This window comes from Cervus elaphus, chromosome 33, assembly GCF_910594005.1.
Source record: "Cervus elaphus chromosome 33, mCerEla1.1, whole genome shotgun sequence".
Lineage (NCBI taxonomy): Eukaryota > Metazoa > Chordata > Mammalia > Artiodactyla > Cervidae > Cervus > Cervus elaphus.
In genome coordinates this window covers 15,550,578-15,575,314 of record NC_057847.1, presented here as the reverse complement: position 1 = coordinate 15,575,314, position 24,737 = coordinate 15,550,578, and the positions used below count along the sequence as shown (strand labels likewise).

At 37.5% G+C, this 24,737-nt stretch overlaps 1 protein-coding gene across 2 annotated transcripts in view; it reads left to right on the top strand.

Moving 5' to 3' along the window:
* Window positions 1–22,354, top strand: part of ZNF804A (zinc finger protein 804A) — a 318,335-nt gene extending 295,981 nt beyond the window's left edge. For both annotated transcript variants that reach the window (XM_043894892.1, XM_043894894.1), the window contains exons 3-4: window positions 16,790–16,920; window positions 18,654–22,354. In XM_043894892.1, the coding sequence (XP_043750827.1) occupies window positions 16,790–16,920; window positions 18,654–21,885 (3,363 nt within the window). In that variant the 3' untranslated portion in view covers window positions 21,886–22,354. The remainder of the gene's footprint in view (window positions 1–16,789; window positions 16,921–18,653) is intronic.
* The last annotated feature ends 2,383 nt before the right edge of the window (window positions 22,355–24,737 follow it).

Sequence of the window (24,737 nt, the reverse complement as noted above, 5' to 3'; positions counted from 1 at the left end):
TTTTTTTTCCTCTCTAGCAGGAGTCCTTACATTTCCATACAGTTTGGAGGCTCTATCCCTTGGAATTTCAAGTTACCATTTTATTGCCAAGAGACATCACGGGGGTGAATGTGGAACCCACTGTGGCTTAAAACTTTGTCCTATCTTACAAATTGGAACAATTATATCTAAAATGTTCTGTGTGTATAATTTCTATGGTCCTGGCTAGGGACAAACCTGGTTTGCACTCAAGGAAGTCACCAGTTATGGCTTCCCACTAAGTATTAATAAATCCTTCACACTCTTCTCAGCTCAAATGCAGTTTTCAAAATAGGAGTTATTTCCAGTTATAAGCAAAATTGTCTAGTAACACAATATTCTATCTTTATTATATGCCTAAGAAACAACTATAAGTTATACCAAGGTTAAATTACTCTATAGAGAAGATGTTTGCTAACTTTTTACTCATTTTATTATAAATACATGATAAATCTTTTATAATTATATATATAAAGATATTATTAACAGAGAGAAAAAGAAAAGGTATATATTTATTTCTATATAGTGTGATATTGTACTTCTCACAGATTTTGAGTCCTACTGTCCTTACATATTATTTTCCCACCATACATATGCCAAAGAGATGATTAAAATATTAACCAAACCACTATTATTCCATGATGTTAAAGACCATGTATGTAAAACTCCACCAGATTTGTTTTATCTTTTTGTATTGCATATAATGATTTGCCTGTGCATGTTCAGGGATCTTGGAAGTATTTGGAACACTCTATTTATGTGATAAGTCACTTCAGTCATGTCTGACTCTTTGCGACCCTACGGACTATAGCCTGCTAGGCTCATCTGTCCTAAGGGTCTCCAGGCAAGACTCCTGGAGTGGATTGCCATGTCCTCCTCCAGGGGAGTGTGCCAACCCAGGGATCAAACCTGCGTCTCTTACATCTTCTGCATTGGCTGGTGGGTTCCTTGCCACTAGCACCGCTATTTATTAGGCCATAAACTAGAATGTGGGGTTCCCAAATAGCACTAGTGGTAAAGAAACCACCTGCAGGTTCAATCCCTGAGTTAGGAAGATACCCTATAGAAGGAAATGGCAATCAACTCCACTATTCTTGCCTGGAAAATTCCATGAACAGAGGAGCCAGGCAGGCTACATTCCACGGGATCACAAAGAGTTGAATGCAACTAAATGACTAAGCACACAGAACCATGAATGTATGATAGGAAGATATGTACATCGATAATTTTTGTTTCAGCCTTAAAGTATATCTATTATTTATATTTCAAATTGAAATTTAAAAGTCTCAAAGTAAAACAGGTTAACAAGGGAAGAAAGTGTCAAAATAAAAAGTGGAAAACAAAAGTATAATACTTCTGATTTTACTTTACAAAGAAAAATATTCATTAACATTTCTGTATTTCTAGCAGTCTTAGTCTTCTAGAGCTGCTGATGTGCTCTGCTCAGTCGTTTCAGTTGTGTCTGACTCTGTGCAGCCCCATGGACTGTAGACTGCCAGATTCCTCTCTCCATGGGATTCTCCAGGCAAGAATACTGGACTGGGTTGCCATACCCTTCTCCAGGGGATCTTCCAGACCTAGGGATCAAACCCGTGTCTCTTACATCTCCTGCATTGGCAGACGGGTTCTTGACCACTAGTGCCACCTGGGAAGCCCTCTATAACTACAGATACATTTATATTGTAAAATCATGACCATGCTATTTTAAAAACTAGCATTATAATGCAACAATATTCTGGATATATTAAACTCTTAACATTACTGGTAGTTCAGTCCCCTTCGCTCAGTTGTGTCTGACTCTTTGTGACCCCATGAACTGTAGCACGCCAGGCCTCCCTGTCCATCACCAACTCCCGGAGTTTACCCAGACCCATGTTCATTGAGTCGTTGATGCCATCCAACCATCTCATCCTCTCTTGTCCCCTTCTCCTCCTGCCTTCAATCTTTCCCAGCATCAGGGTCTTTTCAAATGAGTCAGCTCTTCGCATCAGGTGGCCAAAGTACTGGAGTTTCAGCTTCAACATCAGTCCTTCTAATGAACACCCAGGACTGATCTCCTTTAGGATGGACTGGTTGGATCTCCTCCCAGTCCAAGGGACTCTCAAGAGTCTTCTCCAACACCACAGTTCAAAAGCATCAATTCTTCGGTGCTCAGCTTTCTTTATAGTCCAACTCTCACATCCATACATGACCACTGGAAAAACCATAGCCTTGACTAGACGGACCTTTGTTGGCAAATTAATGTCTCTGCTTTTTAATATGCTGTCTAGGTTGGTCATAACTTTCCTTCCAAGGAGTAAGCGTCTTTTAATGTCATGGCTGCAATCACCATCTGCAGTGATTTTGGAGCCCAGAAAAACAAAGTCAGCCACTGTTTCCACTGTTTCCCCATCTATTTGCCATGAAGTGATGGGATCAGATGCCATGATCTTCGTTTTCTGAATGTTGAGCTTTAAACCAACTTTTTTACTCCCTTGTTTCACTTTCATTAAGAGGTTCTTTAGTAGCTGCATGGTATTTCCTTATAAAATTGAACCATAATTTTAATATACTTTTGGCTACTGAAGTTGTTTGTGTATTTTTTAAAATAAAAGTGTCAATATTTCTTAGACTCAAATTTCCATCACTTTGTATACCAAAGATCTTATTGAGATTTTTGCTAACAAATTTTCGAAGCCTCCTATTGTATGAGAACTTAGTCACTGCAATCCTGTGCCAATTGAATTTGACAAGCATTCATGAGTACTTACAATGTGCAAGACACTTCTGATCCAGCACTTAAGAAAATGAACTGAATGGTTGGAAAAATCAGTTTTAGACATAACACATACAGATTGCAAAGACTTTTATATTAGAAATAGAATGAGTTTTTGTCCATAAAGAGAAACTTGAGTTAATGGAATCCAAAGAATGAGAGGCCTTGGGGAAAGATATTGTTCAGATCTGATATGCCATTAGGAGATTAGATGCCTCTAAAGCTGCCAAGAGACAAGTCCAAAAGATACGCATTCATGATAGTAATGGGAAAAGAAATTTTAAAAAGAAGCTTCCACAGGTTCACTCAGCATAAAACCATTGATTAAATAATGACTAGAAGGAAATTACACATTGAAGTGTGATACCATTCACTTGAATATCTTAACCTTCCCTGAAGAAATATATTTGCTAACATTCTAATAGAACCCCTGCCTAGTGTCTTCCAAGAGAGATAAATTGATTCAGGAAATAGAGATGGTGATTGAGTTGTAATTCTTTGAAGGTATTACTCTGTGTAAGATAGAAAGCATACTTAGATTTTTCAAAAACCATTAAAAATAGTTCTTGATAGAAACAACTCTCGGGAATTTAAAGGAAATGTTAAGCCTGTGGAAACAGTAATACTGGGCAATATATTGACTTACTAAGGTATATGAATATAGGAACAGTAGTAGTGAACCAATTTAAAAGAGTAATGGATTTACTTGTAGTGAAGAAAACACTTAACAAGGTAATTATTATTGTTGTCTAAATACACATTTTATTTGATAAAACCTAAGTCCATCTTAAAAGATGATGTTGAAAACATCAATCTTGGAATGTAAAAATTAGAAGGAACTTTAGATATCATCAGCAACTTCATCTGAGGGAACAAATCTCTAAGAATATGAAATTAATTATCCAGTCATACATCTAGTAAGTCAGTATATAAAGCTAAGATTCCATTCTGCTGCAAATAAAAGTAAAATCAGGTAAAGTTGGCTTTTACTTTTTTTACAAGCTACACAGGTAATCCATCCTAGTATAATACATAATTCAATGATGCTATTAGTGGAGGGGGAATATTTTTTTATTTTTTGCTTTGCTATCTTCAGAATCTAGGCCTTCTCTGTCAAGCTGACAGCTTAGCAGCTGAAAAGATGTTTGTTTCCCATCTAAGACTCACAATTACACATGGGTAGGAAGTGAAAAACATAGTTAAAAAAACATAATTTTTTTTTTTTAAATGAGACTTGTTTTTTAGGTATATGCTCCTCAGGCATCTGCTTACAATTCCATTAGTGAGGCTTGTGTCACATATCCACACATTTCAGGGAGGTTGAAATTTTTATTATTTTAATTCAATATCCTCCTATCCCCCCAAAAAAAATTGGAATTCTACTAATGAATTAGAAGGATGTAAGGATATAATGTGAAGGCAATCTGCATTGTTCACCACAAATATCATATCTAGATACCCATCTTCTGATGAAAATCTGTGTTAATCAGGGTTTGCCAGAGAAACAGAGCTAATCTCTCTCTCTCTCTCTCTCTCTCTCTCTCTTTCTTTAGTCACTAAGTCACGTCCAACTCTTGTGACCCCATGGGCTATAGCCTGCCAGGCTCCTCTGTCCATGGGATTCTCCAGGCAAGGATCCTGGAATGGATTGCCATTTCCTTCTCCAGGGGGTCTTCCCGGCCCAGGAATCGAACCGGGGTCTCCTGCATTGCAGGCAGATTCTTTACCAACTGAGCTATGAGGGAAGCCAATAGAGCTAATAGAATATATCTATTTATCTATCTGTCTCTCTATCTGTTCACTTCTTTTGAAGAACTGGCTCACACATTGTGGGAGCTGACAAGTCCAAAATCTGCCAGGTTGGAAACCTAAAAAAACCTGTTGGAAACCTGTTGTAGTCTAAAGTCTAAAGGCTGTCTGCAACAGACTGAATGAAGCCCACCCACATTATGGAGAGTAATCTGCTTTACTAGGATTTAAGGAATAAATCTTATTACTCATCTGATTTAATGTTTATGGCATGTAAAAATGATCTTAGATGAGATTAGTATCTAAAATATACTGATTTAAATTTTAATCTCATCTGAAAAATTTCTTCACAGTGGTATCTGATATCTAGTCTGGTATTTGACCAAATATCTGGGTATCGTGGCCTAGCCAGTTTGACACACACAGTTATCTATCTTAAGTCTTTCCTTCATCAATTTGGCACCCATAGATATCTCCTTTATTTCAGTTCACTTGCTCTGTCGTGTCCAACTTTGCTGCCCCATGGACTGCAGCAGGCCAGGCTTCCCTATCCATCACCAACTCCTGGAGCTTGCTCAAACTCATGATATCCCCTTAAATTATACTTAATGTCTAAACAAAGACAGCAATAGGTAATATGCTTCCTAAAATAAACATATCCTGTATACAAATGAAAATGCACTAATTTGCTCCCCAGAAGAGGATTAAAATTCTTCTTCGGTAATGTTAGCTCTTCTTGCAATCCTGTTACTTAAATACTGTGATATAAATATAATACATCTTATATGATAACAGAATAAATGAAGAAAGAAAATGTGTATGTATTTCATAACTAAATGAGGAAGAAATACCCATGATAATTATATTAATTAATATAACTAGTCATGTGATCATTGTTGATATTTATAACTGCTTTATTCCACTACTCATTCCCTTTGCTCTCAACAAGCATCTTAGCTGATCACAGTATTTTCCATGATGGAACGACTCAAACCTTCATTCCTGAGGGGACTGGACCATTACTAGTACTGTCTGAATTGAGTTGCAGTTTTTCATTGACCTTTAATCACAGGGCATGATAACTCTGGGACACCAAAAAGGATCTCCTGTATTCCAGACATAACTTTCCTCACCACTATTGTGGCTAGTAGTTCACTGTCTCTTTGGTGATCAGGATCAGTCAATCTCACCCAGCACAGGGCCACCCTTCTTTGCAGGTTGATTCAGTATAAAAAGCCCAAAACAGCAAAGTAAAAAATTTAACTTCCAGTTCAGCAGAATAATTGACATATCTCCTGGGTGGAATTATTCTCCAATTTGGAACTAAGACTTCTAGGACAGAAAAGCATAAGGGTGTGGGTACAGAAATCAAAGATTCTGCTAGTGGACCACTAGGGATAGTAGGGGACCCTAGGGGTGTGAGTGATGCCACCTCAATTTCCACCCCTTGTTTTTTGAATCCTTCAGTCCTGGTTATAAGAAAAACAGCACTATATATTGGACACTAATTCAGAGGACATAGAGCCTCTTGGAGAACCTTGCTCCAGCCCTGCTAGGTATTGACACCTAGCAATTTAACTCTAGCTATAACTGAGCCTTCTAAATGTCATTCCACCATTCTTTCAAACCGGCTACTTCAAAACAGTGGGGAACATGGTAAGACCAGTGAATTCTATGAGCATGGGCCCATTTCCACACTTTGTTTCTTTGCTGTGAAGAGTTTCTTAATCAGAGCAATGATCATGAATGTGGAGTACCATAATAATGGAGTTCTGTAGGTTCATAGTTTGCAGTTGCTGTTGTTTTTAATTTTATTTGTTTATTTGACTGCTTTGGGTCCTAGTTGAGGCACACAGGATCTTCATTGCATCATGTGGCATCTTTTCCTCGCAGCTCACAGACTCTCTAGTTGTGATGCACAGGCTTAGTTGCTCTGCAGCATGTGGGATCTTAGTTTCCCAGCCAGGGATTAAACCTGCATCCCCTGCATTACAAGGCAGATTCTTAACCACTGGACAACCGAGGAAGTCCACACAGACTGTAATTTTGACAGAAGTGTTACAGGGAAGGTAAGTTCATATCCAGAGTAAATGTCTACTTCAGGAAGAGCAAAACTACTGCCTCTTTTTTATTTTTTTTTCAGAAGGATACTGCCCAGTGTAATTAACCTGCCACCAGCTAATGGCTGATCACTCCAGAGAACAATGACATCTTGGGGACTCAGTGTTGATTTCAGTTACCAGCAGAGTGGCCAGAGTGTCAACCAGAGTAGCCCTGGCTCACAGCCAGTATGAAGCTGGGGTTCTCAGTCCCACAACACAAAGAAATTAACTCTACCAACAACCTTAGGGAGGTTGTGAGAATATTTTTTTCCAACACAAGTCTCCAGATGAGAAAATATCTTAATCAACAACTTGATTGAGCACAGAACAGGCATATTCATCTACAGAAATATGGAGAAAACAGTGCATGCTGTTTATGGCTGTTAAATTTGTGGTAATCTTTTAAACAGAAATAGAGAATAAGCCAATGTGTTCTCTTGGCAAAACTCTACTAGCCTTTGCCCTGATTCATTCCGTACTCTAAGGCCAAATTTGCCTGTTACTCCAGGTGTTTCTTGACTTGCTACTTTTGCATTCCAATCCACTATAATGAAAAGGACATCTTTTTTGGGTGTTAGTTCTAAAGGGTCTTGTAGGTCTTCATAGAACCATTCAGCTTTGGCTTCTTTAGCGTTCCTGGTTGGGGCATAGGCTTGGATTACCATGATATTGAATGGTTTGCCTTGGAAATGAACAGAGATCATTCTGTCGTTTTTGAGATTGCATCCAAGTACTGCATTTCAGACTCTTTTGTTGACTATGATAGTTACTCCATTTCTTCTAAGGGATTCCTGCCCACAGTGGTAGACATAATGGTCATCTGAGTTAAATTCACCCATTCCAGTCCATTTTAGTTCGCTGATTCCTAGAATGTCAACCTTCACTCTTGCCATCTCCTGTTTGACCACTTCCAATTTGCCTTGATTCATGGACCTAACATTCCAGGTTCCTATGCAATATTGCTCTTTACAGCATCGGACCTTGCTTCTATCACCAGTCCCATCCACAACTGGGTATTGTTTTTGCTTTGGCTCCATCCCTTCATTCTTTCTGGAGTTATTTCTCCACTGATCTCCAGTAGCATATTGGGCACCTACCGACCTGGGGAGCTTCTCTTTCAGTATCCTATCATTTTGCCTTCTCATACTGTTCATGGGGTTCTCAAGGCACGAATATTGAAGTGGTTTGCCATTCCTTTCTCCAGTGGACCACATTCTGTCAGACCTCTCCACCATGACCCGACTGTCTTGGGTGGCTCCACACGGCATGGCTTAGTTTCACTGAGTTAGACAAGACTGTGGTCCTGTGATCAAGTTGGCTAGTTTTCTGTGATTATGGTTTTCGTGTGTCTGCCCTCTGATGCCCTCTCGCAACACCTACCGTCTTACTTGGGTTTCTCTTACCTTGGACATGGGGTATCTCTTCACGGCTGCTCCAGCAAAGCGCAGCCGCTGCTCCTCACCTTGGACGAGGGGTATCTTCTCACGGCCGACTCTCCTGACCTTGAACCTGGAGTAGCTCCTCTCGGCCCTCCAGCTCCAGTGCAGCAGCCGCTCCTTGGAGGTGGGGTAGTTCCTCTCGGCTGCCGCTCCTGCGCTGTCTCAGCCTGGCGCTTTCGGCGCTGACCTTGGGCGAGGGGTAGCTCCTCATGGCCGCGCTTCTGCGCGGTCCGTCGCAGCCAGAGTTTTGCCAAGAGAACGCACTGGTCATAGCAAACACCCTCTTCCAACAACACAAGAGAAGACTCTACATATGGACATCACCAGATGGCCAACCCTGAAATCAGATTGATTATATTCTTTGCAGCCAAAGATGGAGAAGCTCTATACAGTCAGCAAAAACAAGACCTGGAGCTGCCTGTGGCTCAGATCATGAACTCCTTATTGCCAAATTCAGACTTAAATGGAAGAGAGTAGGGATAACCACTAGACCATTCAGGTATGACCTAAATCAAATCCCTTATGAATATACAGTGGAAGTGAGAAATAGATTTAAGGGACTAGATCTGATAGACAGAGTGCCTGATGAACTATGGATGGAGGTTTGTGACATTGTACAGGAGACAGGGATCAAGACCATCTCCATGGAAAAGAAATGCAAAAAGGCAAAATGGTTGTCTGAAGAGGCCTTACAAATAGCTGTGAAAAGAAGAGAAGCAAAAAGCAAAGGAAAAAAGGAAAAATATTCCCATTGGAATGCAGAGTTCCAAAGAATAGCCAGGAGAGATAAGAAAGCCTTCCTCAGTGATCAATGCAAAGAAATAGAGGAAAACAATAGAATAAGAAAGACTAGAGATCTCTTCAAGAAAATTAGAGATACCAAGGGAACATTTCATGCAAAAATGGGCTCAATAAAGGACAGAAATGGTATGGACCTAACAGAAGCAGAAGATATGAAGAAGAGGTGGCAAGAATACACAGAAGAACGGTACAAAAAAGATCTTCATGACCCAGATAATCACAAAAGTGTGATCACTCACCTAGAGCCAGACATCCTGGAATGTGAAGTCAAGTGGGCCTTAGAAAGCATCAGTAAGAACAAAGCTAGTGGATGTGATGGAATTCCAGTTGAGCTATTTCAAATCCTGAAAGATGATGCTGTCAAAGTGCTGCACTCCATATGCCAGCAAATTTGGAAAACTCAGCAGTGGCCACAGGACTGGAAAAGGTCAATATTCATTCCAATCCCTAAGAAAGGCAATCCCAAAGAATGCTCAAACTACCGCACAATTGACTCATCTCACACTCTAGTAAAGTAATGCTCAAAATTCTCCAAGCCAGGCTTCAGCAATACATGAACCGAGAACTTCCAGATGTTCAAGCTGGTTTTAGAAAAGGCAGAGGAACCAGAGATCAAACTGCCAATATCTGCTGGATCATCAAAAAAGCAAGAGAGTTCCAGGAAAACATCTAGTTCTGCTTTATTGACTACGCCAAAGCCTTCGACTGTGTGGATCACAATAAACTGTGGGAAATTCTGAAAGAGATGGGAATACCAGACCACCTGACCTGCCTCTTGAGAAATCTGTATGCAGGTCAGGAAGCAACAGTTAGAACTGGACATGGAACAACAGACTGGTTCCAAATTCGGAAAGGAGTACATCAAGGCTGTATATTGTCACCCTGCTTATTTAACTTATATGCAGAGTACATCATGAGAAATTCTGGACTGGAAGAAGCACAAGCTGGAATTAAGAACGCCAGGAGAAATATCAGTAACCTCAGATATGCAGATGACACCACCCTTATGGCAGAAAGTGAAGAGGAACTAAAGAGCCTCTTGATGATAGTGAAAGAGGAGAGTGAAAAAGTTGGCTTAAAGCTCAACATTCAGAAAACGAAGATCATGGCGTCTGGTCCTATCACCTCATGGGAAATAGATGGGGAGACAGTGGAAAGAGTGTCAGACTTTATTTTTTTGGGCTCCAAAATCACTGCAGTTGGTGACTGCAGCCATAAAATTAAAAGATGCTTACTCCTTGGAAGGAAAGTTATGACCAGCCTAAATAGCATATTAAAAAGCAGAGACATTACTTTGCCAACAAAGGTCCATCTGGTCGAGGCTATGGTTTTTCCAGTGGTCATGTATGGATGTAAGAGTTGGAGTGTGAAGAAAACTGATAGCCAAAAAATTGATGCTTTTGAACTGTGGTGTTGGAGAAGACTCTTGAGAGTCCCTTGGACTGCAAGGAGATCCAACCAGTCCATCCTGAAGGAGATAAGTCCTGAATATTCATTGGAAGGACTGATGATGAAGCTGAAACTCCAATACTTTGGCCACCTCATGCAAAGAGTTGACTCATTGGAAAACATCCTGATGCTTGGAGGGACTGGGGGCAGGAGGAGAAGGGGACGACAAAGGATGAGATGGTTGGATGGCATCACTGACTCAATGGACATGTGTTTCGGTAAGCTTCTGGAGTTGGTGATGGACAGGGAGGCCTGGCATGCTGCGATTCATGGAGTGGCAAAGAGTTGGACACGACTGAGTGACTGAACTGAACTGAGAGAATAAGCCTAATAGAAAACCTTCCCTAATCATGCTATTTGAAATTGTGGCCCCATGGACGGTAGCCTGCCAGGCTCCTCTGTCCATGGGGATTCTCCAGGCAAGAATACTAGAGTGGGTTGCCATGCCCTCCTCCAGGGTATCTTCCCATCCCAGGGATCAAACACAGGTCTGCCGCATTGCAGGCTGATTTTTTACCATCTTAGCCACCTGGGAAGCCCTTATTTCCTACACCCTCAGCTTAAATTCATTTCATCCACAGCACTTTTCACTATCTACTATACTATATAACTGAATATTCATAAGTTTTAATGTACATTTCTCTCAACTATGACAAAAAATTCATGCAAGGAACAGAGCTTTTATCCTCCTTTGTCACAGATATATCAACAGTGCTTAGAATAACAGCTGACAGGTAATGGGCACTCAAGAAGTATTTGTTGAAAGATAAATGAATATTTGCAATACATCCCAATGAACCTGACCTAAAGAGTTAGGCTTCTTGAATAACATATTGCAGAATAAACATAGGAGATAAACCACATGAAATGTTCCCGGAAATCCTAATTACAGTCCGGTTCTACCACTTGCACACAACTGTGAACAAGTCTAAAATTTGCTTAACTTTAGTTTTGTCATCTCTAAATATGGATAATAAGGCTAGCTCTGTTTGCTTTCATGCTTGTTTTCAAAGTAATGCATATAATACTGTGTAATAAACTTTAAGGAACAGTATTAATTTTAAATGAAGAAATACAGGTGGCTGATATGTATGTAAAATTATTTCCACTTCCTAGTAAGCAAATGAATTATAGCAAAACATTAAATCATATATCACTTACTGACTGTCAATAAGTATATCTTAGTATATATGATATATCACTTACTGTCTGTCATCCCTCTAAATTAAACAAATTTTGAGGGATGCTGCCCAGTATTGGATAAGGTATATATTCGCATATACTGTTGGGAGCAGTGCAATGATGGTATAAGGCTATGTACAGTGGTTTGGAAAATCTCAAAAAAGTGCATTTTGATCTTTTATTTAGTGTTTCTTATAGGAACCTGTCTTTTGGGTACACAATATACATGTAAGAATGTTCATGAAAGTTTGGTTTGCAATTGTAAAACAATGTAATTTATCTAAATGTTTAAACACAAACTGATGAGTCATTTAAGTGCTACTTTTCTCTCTCTTGCTTTTTCTCTATTTCTCACATTGATTAAATCTTTGCCACTCTCTAAACACCATCACTAAAATGAGGCTGGGATCGTTATAACTTTCCTAACCATCCAACTCTATGGGTTTTCCTGAGACCATATTTGAGGATTAATGGCCTGTGTTGCCCTTGTGACATTCTGATTCTCTATAGACTAAGAGAAGTAGATCAGTGGGAAAGTAGAATAGATCCTCTGAGATGGTATCATAGCCAAAGAATATTGATTTCTGTTTTTTCTTTCTTTAGTGCATATTTTCAAAGTATATATTGAATTATATGTGAGCATATATTACAATTTTTTTTTGCAACTCCGGGAGTTGGTGATGGACAGAGAGGCCTGGTGTGCTGCGATTCATGGGGTCACAAAGAGTTGAACACGACTGAGCAACTGAACTGAACTGAACTGAGAGAGACCACATCCTCCCACAAGTTCCTCTTAACATACTTTTAATTTTCTAATTCTTGCTGACTGTTATTCCTGTCTTGACATTTATCACCAAGAATTTTTTTAGAATGATTCTCAATAAATTGTTGAGGAAACTTTTGAAATAACATTGATATTTCCATAAGCCTCACTGGTATAATCTTGTATATTCTTTTGTGTGGAACTTAAGTTTTCTTTCCATTTGACATTCTCAGAAGAATTCACTTGGTTTCTATTTTTTTTTTTTTACTTTTCAAAAATACTCTTATAGTTATAAAATATGATGTAGGACTTTATTTTGCTGCAGAAAAATGCAAGAAAGGATATAAAGACTGAAAAATTATATTCTAAAACTGACCAAAGCATTTGGCCAGATCTATAACCTCTGCAGCTTCCCAGGTAGCTCAGTGGTGAAATAATCTGCCTGCCAATGCAGGAGATGCAGGAGACTCCAATTTGATCTTTGGTCATGAAGATCCCCTGCAGAAGGAAATGGCAACCCACTCCAGTATTCTGTCCCAGAGAATCCTGTGGACAGAGCAACCTGGCAGGCTACAGTCCATAGGGTCAGAAAGAGTCAGACATGACAGCACACACAGCATATATAACCTCTACAACTAAGTAGTCCCTAAATATTAGTCAAGTTTATTTACCCTAATATTAGGAAGTCTGTCACCAAGATCAGAAAAATGTTATGTATGTAGAGGGAGACTGAGATCAATAGGAACACTTGAATGTAGTTTGGTGGATCCAACCAGTCCATCCTAAAGGAAATCAGTCCTGAATATTCACTGGAAGGACTGATGCTGAAGCTGAAACTCCAATATTTTGGCCACCTGATATGAAGAACTGACTCATTTGAAAAGAACCTGGTGCTGGGAAAGATTGAAGGCAGGAGGAGAAGGGGACAACAGAGGATGAGATGGTTGGATGGCATCACTGACTCAATGGACATGAGTTTGAGTAGGTTCCAGGAGTTGGTGATGGACAGGGAGGCCTGGCATGCTGCATTCCATGGAGTCGCAAAGATTTGAACAGGACTGAGTGACTGAACTGAACTGACAACCTCTGCAAGACAAAAACAACATTTGCATTCTTCTCTTAAACATTATTTAAGAGCTGATTCTGCCATGTCAATCACTCAGTTATTTCACAGTTATACCACAACTGTTTTGGCATTTGAAAATTGAGAGATTCTTTGATATTTAACTATTATGTCAGTAGAAATGGATTAAGTAAAATCATAATGGTTAATTTGAAACAGTAAATAGTGGATTCTTAGCAATTTCATATACTTGCTTTAGAAAAGCTTTGCTTTTTGTTAGAAGCATTATACTTTTAACTTGCATATATATATACATATATTACAGAGATTAACATTTATTTTAAAAGTTTTATTAAAAATAGTCATCTATTTTTCTTAATTGTATCAGCTTCCCAAAGGATCTAGTAGGAAAAATTATGTTTGATTGCTATAATATTGCTATATATAAATAGAACTCCTTAAAAACTTTGAATGTTAGTTGTTAGTTCTTTCATTGATATTGCAGCATTCTTGCTTTATTTCACTTGGCACTTTGATTTTTAAAATGTCTATTTCAGAGAATTTATCTTCTATTTTCTTCAAATTCTCTCTTAGTATCCTCCTCCTAACCCGACCCTCTCTTGATTGACTGTCTGTTTCTTACAATGGCAGGTGTTATTTCTCAGTAAAGGTAATGAATATTCTTTAGGCCATTCAATTATGCACATCCAATAAATCACTAATTCTACATTTTCTCTCCACTACAACTCCTTTAGAAAAGGTTTTTAATGTTTTTAGCTGGTTCATTGTAAAATTCTATTTATTGGTCACTATGTCTTTAATTTTACTCTATGGCAAAATTTCATGCATACTGATGCCAAAAGAATCTTAATAAAATGAAAATTGTATCATGGCAAAACAAAATAAAAAGAAAATCCTATTGTGACATTGAATTGTTTAAACTCCCCTTCATGTTTTCTACAGTCACATTAAGTCATATGTTAGGCAGGGTCCCCCAGGATTTGGTAGGACCTTATAATTCATTAAGTTTTGCAACTTCCACACATACATTCTGCTGTAGCCATGCTTCTTTAAATCATGCATTTTTTCAGAATCTGCATGCTCTTATTTCTATGTTATACAAAACTGTTTTATTTCCCCTGAAATATCCTCCCACTTCCAACATTCAACCCTTCTTCTCCATGTTTTTACATCCTTTAAAACCTAGATCAGATGTGGCTTTTCTCAGGTAGCCTACCTAGGGATTTTGGGTGCACGCCTACACTGTCATCCTAGGTCACAAAAAGATTTCCTCAACTACTTAATGCCATTATATTTTCCTGTGTGCCTTTTTCCCCTATTTTTGTGAAATGATATATAAATTCACTTGTCCACACACATAGTCACAGACACACACACACACACACACACACACACACACCAGATAAAGGTAAAAACATATCTTTTGCCTTTTTAAAAATATCCTAGCCATTTAACAGAGTAACCACAGTTGGTGATCAATAAGTTGTTGAATGAATTTTGATATGACCTCAAGATTTTATGAGACAGAGATAACCAAGACCATGAACATTTAAAATTTAGAATTAAAACTTTCTTGCTCTATTATACTCTAATTCTACATATTTTAAAAATCAATAAATAGTTGAATATGTATTATAAAATTGCAGCTACTCTTGTTATATCAATATGATAATATGTCAAAATTTTACTTTTATGAAATACTAGCACAAGTTAAACATTTATGACATGGTCTTTATTTTATTTAAATTCAGCTCTAAATAAACTCCTTCACAAATATGTCAATGCAAATTATCTCAAAAGTTTTTGTTCAATCACTTAATGGAAATGTGATTAGTATATGCTTTATTCTCTTAAAGTCCTATTTTAAGACACTGATATATCATGATGGCATGACATGTGTTCCACAGGAAAATACAGTACTTAAAAAAAAATTAAGTTTTTAATGGCTGTATACTGTTTCTGTGAAAGACTGTAGTGAAAATATTTGGGGCATGGGACCACTTTGGTATCTCTTAAATCATGCCACATACATGGCTATTTATCAGTTCTATTCAACTTGACATGTTATTTTTCTGCCCTTCAATCCCAAACCCCAGCTCTTTTAATAAGGATGAAACATACGCTCAATGTAAAAATATTTTTCACAAAAATACTGTTAATTTTCTTCCTCCATCTTGAATTATTTGAGAAATATGCCTGATATTTGAGGGAAGGGATTATTTTAAATCACATTATTAGTGGGAATTTGCCTTGTAGATTCATGTAAGCCATTTACTCTTCTTCAGTTCAGCTAAGGCCTCCCTGTCCATCACAAACTCCCGGAGTTTACTCAAACTCATGGCCATCGAGTCGGTGATGCCATCCAGCCATCTCATCCTCTGCCGTCCCCTTCTCCTCCTGCCCCCAATCCCTCCCAGCATCAGGGTCTTTTCCAGTGAATCAACTCTTCGCATGAGGTGGCCAAAGTATTGGAGTTTCAGCTCTTAGACAATATGAAAAAGATCAGATACCTTTCTAATATAGAGTATATCAGCAGAAATAGAGACACAGACGTAGAAAACAAATGTAGGACACGAAGAAAGGAAGGAGGGGTGGGATGAATTGGGAGATTGGAATTGACATATATACATTGCTATGTATAAAATAGATAACTAAAGAGAACCTATTGTATAGCACAAGAAACTGTTAGTGCTCTTCGGTGACCTAAATAGGAAGGAAATCCAAAAAAGAGGGGATATATGTATACATATGGCTGATTAATTTTCCTGCAGAGCAGAAAGTGACACAATATTGTAAAGCAACTGTACTCTAATATGAATTTTAAAATGATGAAATTAACTAAATGCACAAACTAATTGGATATGTTTTAAAAATTAGTTTTTAAAAAAAATTTTTTTAGGACTCCAACAACTTCCCAGATGGTGCTAGTGGTAAAGAACTTGCGTGCCAATGCAGGAGTCGTAATACAGGTTCCCTGTATCTTCCTGAGTTGGGAAGGTCCCCTGGAGGAAGACATGGCAACCCACTCCAGTATTCTTGCTTGGAGAAGCCCATGAACAGAGGAACCTGGGGGACTACAATCCATAGGGTGGCACAGAGTCGGACATGACTGAAGAGACTTAGCACACACGCACGCACAAGACTCCAACACCTCATCTGAATTAGGCAGAGAACCTTGGCAGGCAACAATCAATAAGCAAAGATAAAATATCCAATTTATTAAGGCATAGGTATACCTTTTAATACAATGTAATGATGTGTTTTGGCACTTTTTTTACCAGCCAAAAATGCAAGAAAATATTTTGTTAGAAGTAGATTGTCACAAATGCTGTACTTTCCTTAGATGAGATCAAAGATGATGCATTAGAAAATTTCAATTACTATTATTGTAACTTTGACATTACCATAGACTCAAATGCTATTAATCATTTTCATATCTTTTAATAGAGGCTCAAAGAACTGAAACAAAGGGAATTTGCTCGAAATGTAGCATCTAAATCCAGGAAAGATGAAAGAAAACAGGAAAAGGCACTTCAACGCCTGCACAAGCTGGCCGAGCTAAGAAAGGAAACTGTGTGGTGAGTGTGCAGTAAAATGTTTTCTTAAAACATGATGACAAAAAAAGGAAATGAATAAAGGACACAAATCTATTTATTTCTGTACCCAGAATAAGGCGATCACATTTTCATAACTTTCTGTGGCCTGTGAACAGTAAATTGAATTTGAGATTTAGGCAAACACCTGTTTAACGCACATTTCAATAAAAAGTCAAATTGCTGCAATTTTAGTTTCTAAAAATTAATTTTACATTATTTATCAAGTTGTGTTAATAGAAAGCCATTCTATCTCTTTAGTGAAATTCAAAACATTTGATTGAAGAAGAGATGTAAGCACCATCTCATAGCCCTTGTTTTAAGTAGAGTTCTAAGAGGAATTTATTTTTTAATTAAAATTTGGAGAACTTTTATTTGAAATGATCTTTAAGAATACATATGGAAGGATAAAGAGAAATAGTGTTAGGGAATACTGACATATCAAAACATTGTTTGAGATGTCAGATTTTAAAAGTCAAAATAAAGTGTAAATATATCTGGAATCCTATAATGAACTGTTAAAACCAAACATAACTGCTATTCAATTATACCAACAAGGTATTTTTATTCTGTGTAGTAAAAAATGAAAAATTATACAAGTGCAAGTTTACATTTCAGACTATTTTAGTACCTATGTAATTTAATGTCTTATAAGTAGCCTTTGCAAATGTAAAGCATAACGTTTTAAGAGAAATAAACTTGATAATAAGACATGTACAGAAGAAGCAAAACTTCTTATCTAAGTTACTTTTCTTAGCATACAGTACATATTTCACCTTACACATACACACACACACACATTTTTCTCAATAATTTGATGCCTCTCACAAGATGCAAATTAAGAATTAGTGGTGTTTCTTAATGTCATACAAGACAGTGAACCAGTACATTGTGTTAAAGTTTAAAGAAATAATTTGATTAAAAAATTTGAGACCATTTATTACCTCTCAGAAACTAACATTTTAGAAAAGCGGGGAAAATTCTGCACAGCATGATTCTCTTGGGGCAAAGATGATATTTAGTTAGTTCTTTGTTTATGTGCTGGACAGTATAGTACTTTTTTTTTTTTTTTTTATAAAAACTCACTATTTATGGTATCCTGTGATGCCAAATAAATGGAAACCACAACCTATATTTATTCTATATAATGGTATAATGGATAACTTCAGGATAATTTTTAAATATTAAGAAAGGCAATTCCAAAAGACTTAAAGCTCTCATTAAGCATATCACCTAGTCTTGATAGATGCTCAATGAGCATTGGTTGAATTGTTGAACTGAATTCCCAGTCCTGTTTACATCATGACTGAGAGTTTTTATTTTAACTACTTTCATATTCTCCATATAGAGCCAATGATATTAAGTATTTGTGAATTAAAATATTTTTTAAGAGAATTCTGTATTCCAAAGTGTCACTGAAAAAGCCATGGGGGTAAAGAAAAATTTTTAGTCTGGAAACACTGGCTGAAAGTCTTTGACCATTGCTGTTAATAGCTATAAGAGTAACTTCAAGAGGTCATCTCCAAGTGATCCCAAACAATATCCAAGAACTAAATTAAATTGCGATACTTGGAAGTCAATTGCACTACATGAGTGTAATTATCTTACAAAGATTTAAGAACTTGAAAAAAATCTTAGGAGGACATTTCCAAGATGTAAATGTTTGTTTTTCCTCAAAAGTGTCTTATCTGAAAACATATTTTTGTTTCTTTCTGTAGTGCTCCTGGAAGTGGCCCTATGTTCAAGTCAACGACTGTTACTGTGAGAGAAAATTGTAATGAAATTTCCCAAAGAGCTGTTGTGGATTCAGTTAATAACCAGGAAGATTTTAAATGCACTTTGATTCATAGCCAAGAGAAAGCTAAAGATGTTACCACTTTTGCTGCAGATCCAGAAAGCACAGAGAGTTATACGGCCAAAAATAACCAACTTGAAGATCAAGCCCAGGGGATTCACAGACACAAAATTGGCTTTTCTTTTGCATTTCCAAAGAAAACATCTGTGAAACTGGAGTCCTCAGCTGCAGCCTTCTCTGAATACAATGATGATGCCTCTGTGGAAAAAGGATTTAGCAGAAAAAGTAGATTTGTCCCGGGTGCTTGTCATCTTCAACTATCTTCACCAACAGATGTGCTTTTGAATTCCGTGGAGAAAGCAAACTCTTTTCATCCACCAGAGGGAATGTGCACTGACAAAGAAACTGCTCAAACTCAAGAGATGAAAGAAGTTTCTAGTGAAAAAGATCCATTATTATTACCTCCATTTTGCCAGTTTCAGCTCCCTTCATCATCTGATGCAGATAATTGTCAACATTCAGTCCCTTCAGCAGATCAGATTTCACCAGAAGATGTTCTTATTAATGAAGACATACCTATAAATGGTAACACTTCTGAATTGCTAGGAAATAAATCCATAGTTCTTGATATGGCTAATGACAACATGTCTTTGCAAGCTACCACCAAGGAAACTGTTGTGACATCCACGATTGAAGTTGAAAATAAAAATCACGGTCTGGACATGTTGACCCCTGTAAATTCTGAAGAGGATAATATAACCTTACATAAAAAAAAAGATTTATATAAAAGGCCATGTGAGCCATTTATACCCGTACTCAACAAAGATGGATCCACAGTTCTTCAGTGGCCATCAGAAATGCTGACATACACCACCACTCAACCATCAATTTCCTATAGCTGTAATCCTCTCTGTTTTGACTTCAAGTCCACTAAATTAAACAGCAAGCTAGATAAAAATAAGCTGCCCTTAAGTGATCTTTCTTCTCCACAGAAGGGAGAAGAAATTTACAAGAACCCAGTTTTGGATTGCAAGGATACATCTATGGCAGGGCTCACTGATCATGAAATTGGAGGTAGCAGAAATGGACGTACCCAAGTCACTTCTCATTTGACTGATGATACTGTCTCCAATAGCTGTGATTCTGGAAAAAATGAGAGTTTGGGTCAGAAGTATAAAAATATTTCCTGTAAGATCAGAAAAACAAAAAAATATACTTTTACTAAAAATCAGATAAAGCAAGATGCTCTAGATGGGAAACACAACAAAATAAGATTGAAAAATACTCATGAACACTGGTTCCATAAAAGTAGAAGAAAGAAAAAAAGAAAGTTATGTCACCATAATTATGGAGCGAAAACCAAAGAATCAGAAACTCGTTTCAACATGGAAACAGAAAATAGTTACACTGATACAACTAGGAAAAATCTACTGGAAACAATTTCAGAAAAACAGTATTTAGCTGCAGAGCAACTATTGGACTCACAGCAATTACCTGATAAAAGGCCCAAATCAACATCCATATACTTAAGTGAAAATGAAGAAACATGTAAAACCTGGAACACTGAATACAATAATAATAATATTATCAGTTCTAAAAACTACTGTAAAAACAGTTCAGTTGTCTTAAATGGACAGTCCAATTCAACAATGTTACATTCTGCAAAACATAATTTAACATACTCCAGAACATACTGTAGTTGGAAAGCTAAAATGTCCGGCTGTAGTCATGATCACAGATGCCTAGTTCTTCAGAATGAAATGAAATGCATGAGTCAGAGCCAGGCTGTTAAAAGAGGTTATAATTCTCTCATTAATGAATCAGAAAGATGCCATCGAAAGCGTAGACAACATTCATATTCTTATTCTTCAGACGAAAGTTTAAATCGACAGAATTATCTGCCAGAAGAATTCTTGAGGTCACGTCATGCTTCTGCTCCTTGCAAACCTAAGAGGAAACAGAGGAGAAAAAGAAGCAGATTACATGTGGGTTTTGAAGCTTTGGAACTCAAAGAGAAAACAGATGATCCCAAGAAAGACAATTCTTCCTTACATTACCGGGATAACATAATAAGTGAAGACGGAAAAGAGGAAGTAAAACCACAGGAAACTGCAGATGTCAAAAGGAACTCAGAACAACTAGACCAAGTAGAAAATAAACTGGTTTTGCCCATCAGCAGTCCTCTTCCTTCTGAAACCAATGAGGAAACCAAGCAGCTTGTAATGGAGACCACTTCTGGGGAACTGTCAGAGATTTCCAGTGAACCCGCCACATCAGCCTATACAGTTAGTGCCCCTGCAAAAGAAGGAATGGACAGTACCTTGCTTGAACACAAAGAAAGAAGTGAGGATACAAATATCAGTGAAAAGCAAATTCCCTTCAAGGTGCCTAGTGTTGAAAGGAACTTTAGACAGTCACAACCTAGATCATACCTTTGTCATTATGAACTGGCTGAAGCCCTTCCACAAGGCAAGATGAATGAGGCATCGACTGAGTGGCTGTGTTTTAATTCAGGAATCCTTAATGCGCAACCACCGTTGCCATTCAAAGAAGCACACGTCAGTGGCCATACCTTTGTAACAACAGAGCAGATCCTGGCTCCCTTAGCTTTACCAGAACAGGCATTATTGATTCCGATAGAAAACCATGACAAGTTCAAGAATCTACCGTGTGAAGTGTACCAGCACATCATACCGCCCAGCATGCTGGCCAACAAGGTCAAGTTCACTTTTCCTCCAGCCGCCCTCCCGCCCCCCAGCACACCCCTGCAGCCCTTGCCTTTGCAGCAGCCCCTGTGTTCTACCTCCGTCACCACCATCCCCCACACCGTTTTACAACAGCATGCGGCCGCTGCTGCAGCCACGGCGGCAGCTGCAGCTGCCGGAACCTTTAAAGTGCTTCAACCACACCAACAGTTTCTGTCCCAGGTCCCGGCTCTCACCAGGACATCATTACCTCAGCTCTCAGTAGGACCAGTAGGACCAAGGCTTTGTCATGGGGGTCAGCCAACTTTTGTTGCTCCTCCTCAGATGCCGGTCATCCCAGCTTCAGTCCTTCACCCTGGCCACCTGGCTTTCCCACCTCTGCCCCATGCCCTCTTCCCATCCCTGCTCTCCCCGCGCCCTACCGTCATCCCACTGCAGCCCCTGTTCTAGTTATCACCATGAGAGGCAAAGAAAATATCCATGTGAAAACTACTGCCACATGTGTTCATGCTCATTAAGTGGATAATAGCCTACTTAAATGGTGGAAATAAACTAGCTAAAATATGGCTTCATTGATACGAAATCACTTACTATAAGTGTAATGATGCAAATAAATTCTTAAGCTTCTGATATATAATATTATTAAGGCACTGAATAGTTTGAAAATCAATATAATCTATGCTGTATATCAAAATGATGTCTTAACAGTATGTATAATGTATATAAAATATATTTATAGTACTGTAATTTATGTTGTAAAGTATGCCCTTCATTTTTTTTAATCTTTGTGTATTTGCACCTATTTAATGTTTAGACAAAGCTGATGGCACTATGTTTTGTACCATGTTCCTTGAAACTGTAAATTCAGTGAAAAATATCTCTTGCAATAAATTTTTGTTAAATATTTAAGTAAATCAAACCCTTGTTTTTAGTTGGTTTTCACTGGGGATTGTATAGTAACAATAGGTTTTGAATTTATATTGTTTCCTCTGTTTATTGGCATCTCTGAACCTCAGAGGCTCAGCAAAGCATCTTTGCCACTCCATTGGTACTTATAATATTGTCTTTCAGAATAACAAGTCTATTTGCTTTTCTGTTTTTCATAATGTTGCATATACTCAGAGTTTATTATATTTCATGAACGCTTGGTCTAGATAATGAGCCATGGAAATTCTTGTTAACATAATGTTAGTATTTGGTGGAGTGAAGCAAATAATTACAATATGCAAAGTATTTAGTATTCTTCCCGGGACTATAAAACAGAACTAGTAGATAAGACATAGCAAGTAACCAATATAAGTTTTTATGACATTTTTGTATGTCAAAAATTATCAAATGTGTTGTGTTTATCTTTAATTATTGCAGGAAATATATATATATATATATATACACACACACACACGAATGTTAGCATGGATCAGGGAATAAGTTTAATTACTCACTAACCATTATATAGCATCTTGCAAAAAATGGCATAAACACAACCTGGACATATTCTTAACTGAAAATCTGGAAGTGGGAAAAAGAGTAAATAAATAGCTCTTCCTTCTGCTAATCTTTCTAGTAGACATATTTCTATCATATTTCCAAATCACCTAGGAACAATTAGAAAGTCTTCATGTTACCCTTCCAGATTCTGTTCTATTTTTAATGACCTCTGCATTTTCATTCACTCAAGTGCTGCTTCTATGTGTACTGAAGAATATAATTATTTAATAGAAAAATAGAGATTATCACACTTCCCACGACAGTTTTCTAATGTGTACCTACCCCAGTGCATGCCACTTGTTAAGACAAAGTCTACATGCCTGATAGAGAAGATTCAACTCACTAAGTGCAAATAATGAAGGATTATGGTAGCCTAGCAATGAATCCAAGGAAAAGAGAGGCCAACTGAGTCCGTCTAAAGGGAGAGCAACTTTTAAGTGATCCTGCATGGAAGAAATGCTATTTCATAAGTTCATTGTAAGAAGTGGGTTACCCTAAAAATATTTAGCACAAGCATATATTCCCATAGCAGAATAATATACTGAATTCTACTTTAACTGGAGAAATAAGAGAGAAAAAAATCTGTTGTCTACTTCCTTTATTATGTGCACTAATAATCATTGATTTAAATGTTTTGCTGCAAAATGGTTGTGAAAGACTGTGTGATTGACAAATAAGAATGAAAAGTAATGAGAAGAAATTTTATTTCAAACACTCTAAGATAACATGTTCTAAAAATGATAATTAAAATTGGAATGGGTGTTTTTTCCCCAAGCAAAATATTTGAAACTATCTTTGAAGATAGTATATTAAGAGATGGGAATATCTACTGAGGAATGCTGACCCAGTTTGTTTTTAATAACAGAGAAGAATTGTTGCTTCTGCTGTTTAAAATCAAACAAAGTGTTTCACTTCAAAATATGCAGATTCCCCCCTTCTTTTTGTCATCTTTTGACAATCATCCCACACATTCACCTCGTAGCTTTTGTTCTTATTCTTTAATTCTTGTTCCCCCTGATCTTTTCCTTCTTGATGTCACTATATAAATCATTTGTATTTGTGTGGGTATCTTCTGCTTCTTTCTCTATTATCACCCTTTTAGTTTGCCTTCAATTCTGTTGCTCACTTGCATTTATTTTTGTTAAATAACACAGTTAGGTAGTCTAATTTTACTTGTGGCAGAATATATCTGTTGAGTTACTGTATAATAGATATTTATAGAAAGTTTGAGGAGAATGTTTTCACTTAAGACTAATTGAAACTCAACTTGGTAGACAAACTGATTTGTTTTCATGGATACCAGTGACTGAACAAGAATGTTAGTTGAGTATGTTGAAGCCATTCTTACTACTAAGAATTCATTTAGATACTTGATATCTTTGACTGAAGATCAGTCATGAGCAGAGCAATTACACAGGTTTGTCAGGGCGGACTTGTCAAGCAATGAAGCCACGAGAGGATCACCAGTCAAGCACATATTCGTGGTGGCAGGAGTCAGGCTAGTATAGCAGTCATATTCTGGGAGCAGGCTTGGGCACTGTCTGATGGCTTGTCCATAAACCCTGGAGCTAAAATCCAAGTCCCATCCAGGTATAAATTATTACACATTCTATCTAATTGGGAAATTTTATTCTAACACCATCTTTTTTCATTTCATGCAAACATTCATGCAAAGATGAAATGTTTTCATTTCACGCAAGGAACATTTCATGCAAAGATGGGCACAATCAAGGACAGAAATTGTATGGACCTAAAAGAAGCAGAAGATATTAAGAGGTGGCAAGAATACACAGAAGAGCTATACAAAAATGATC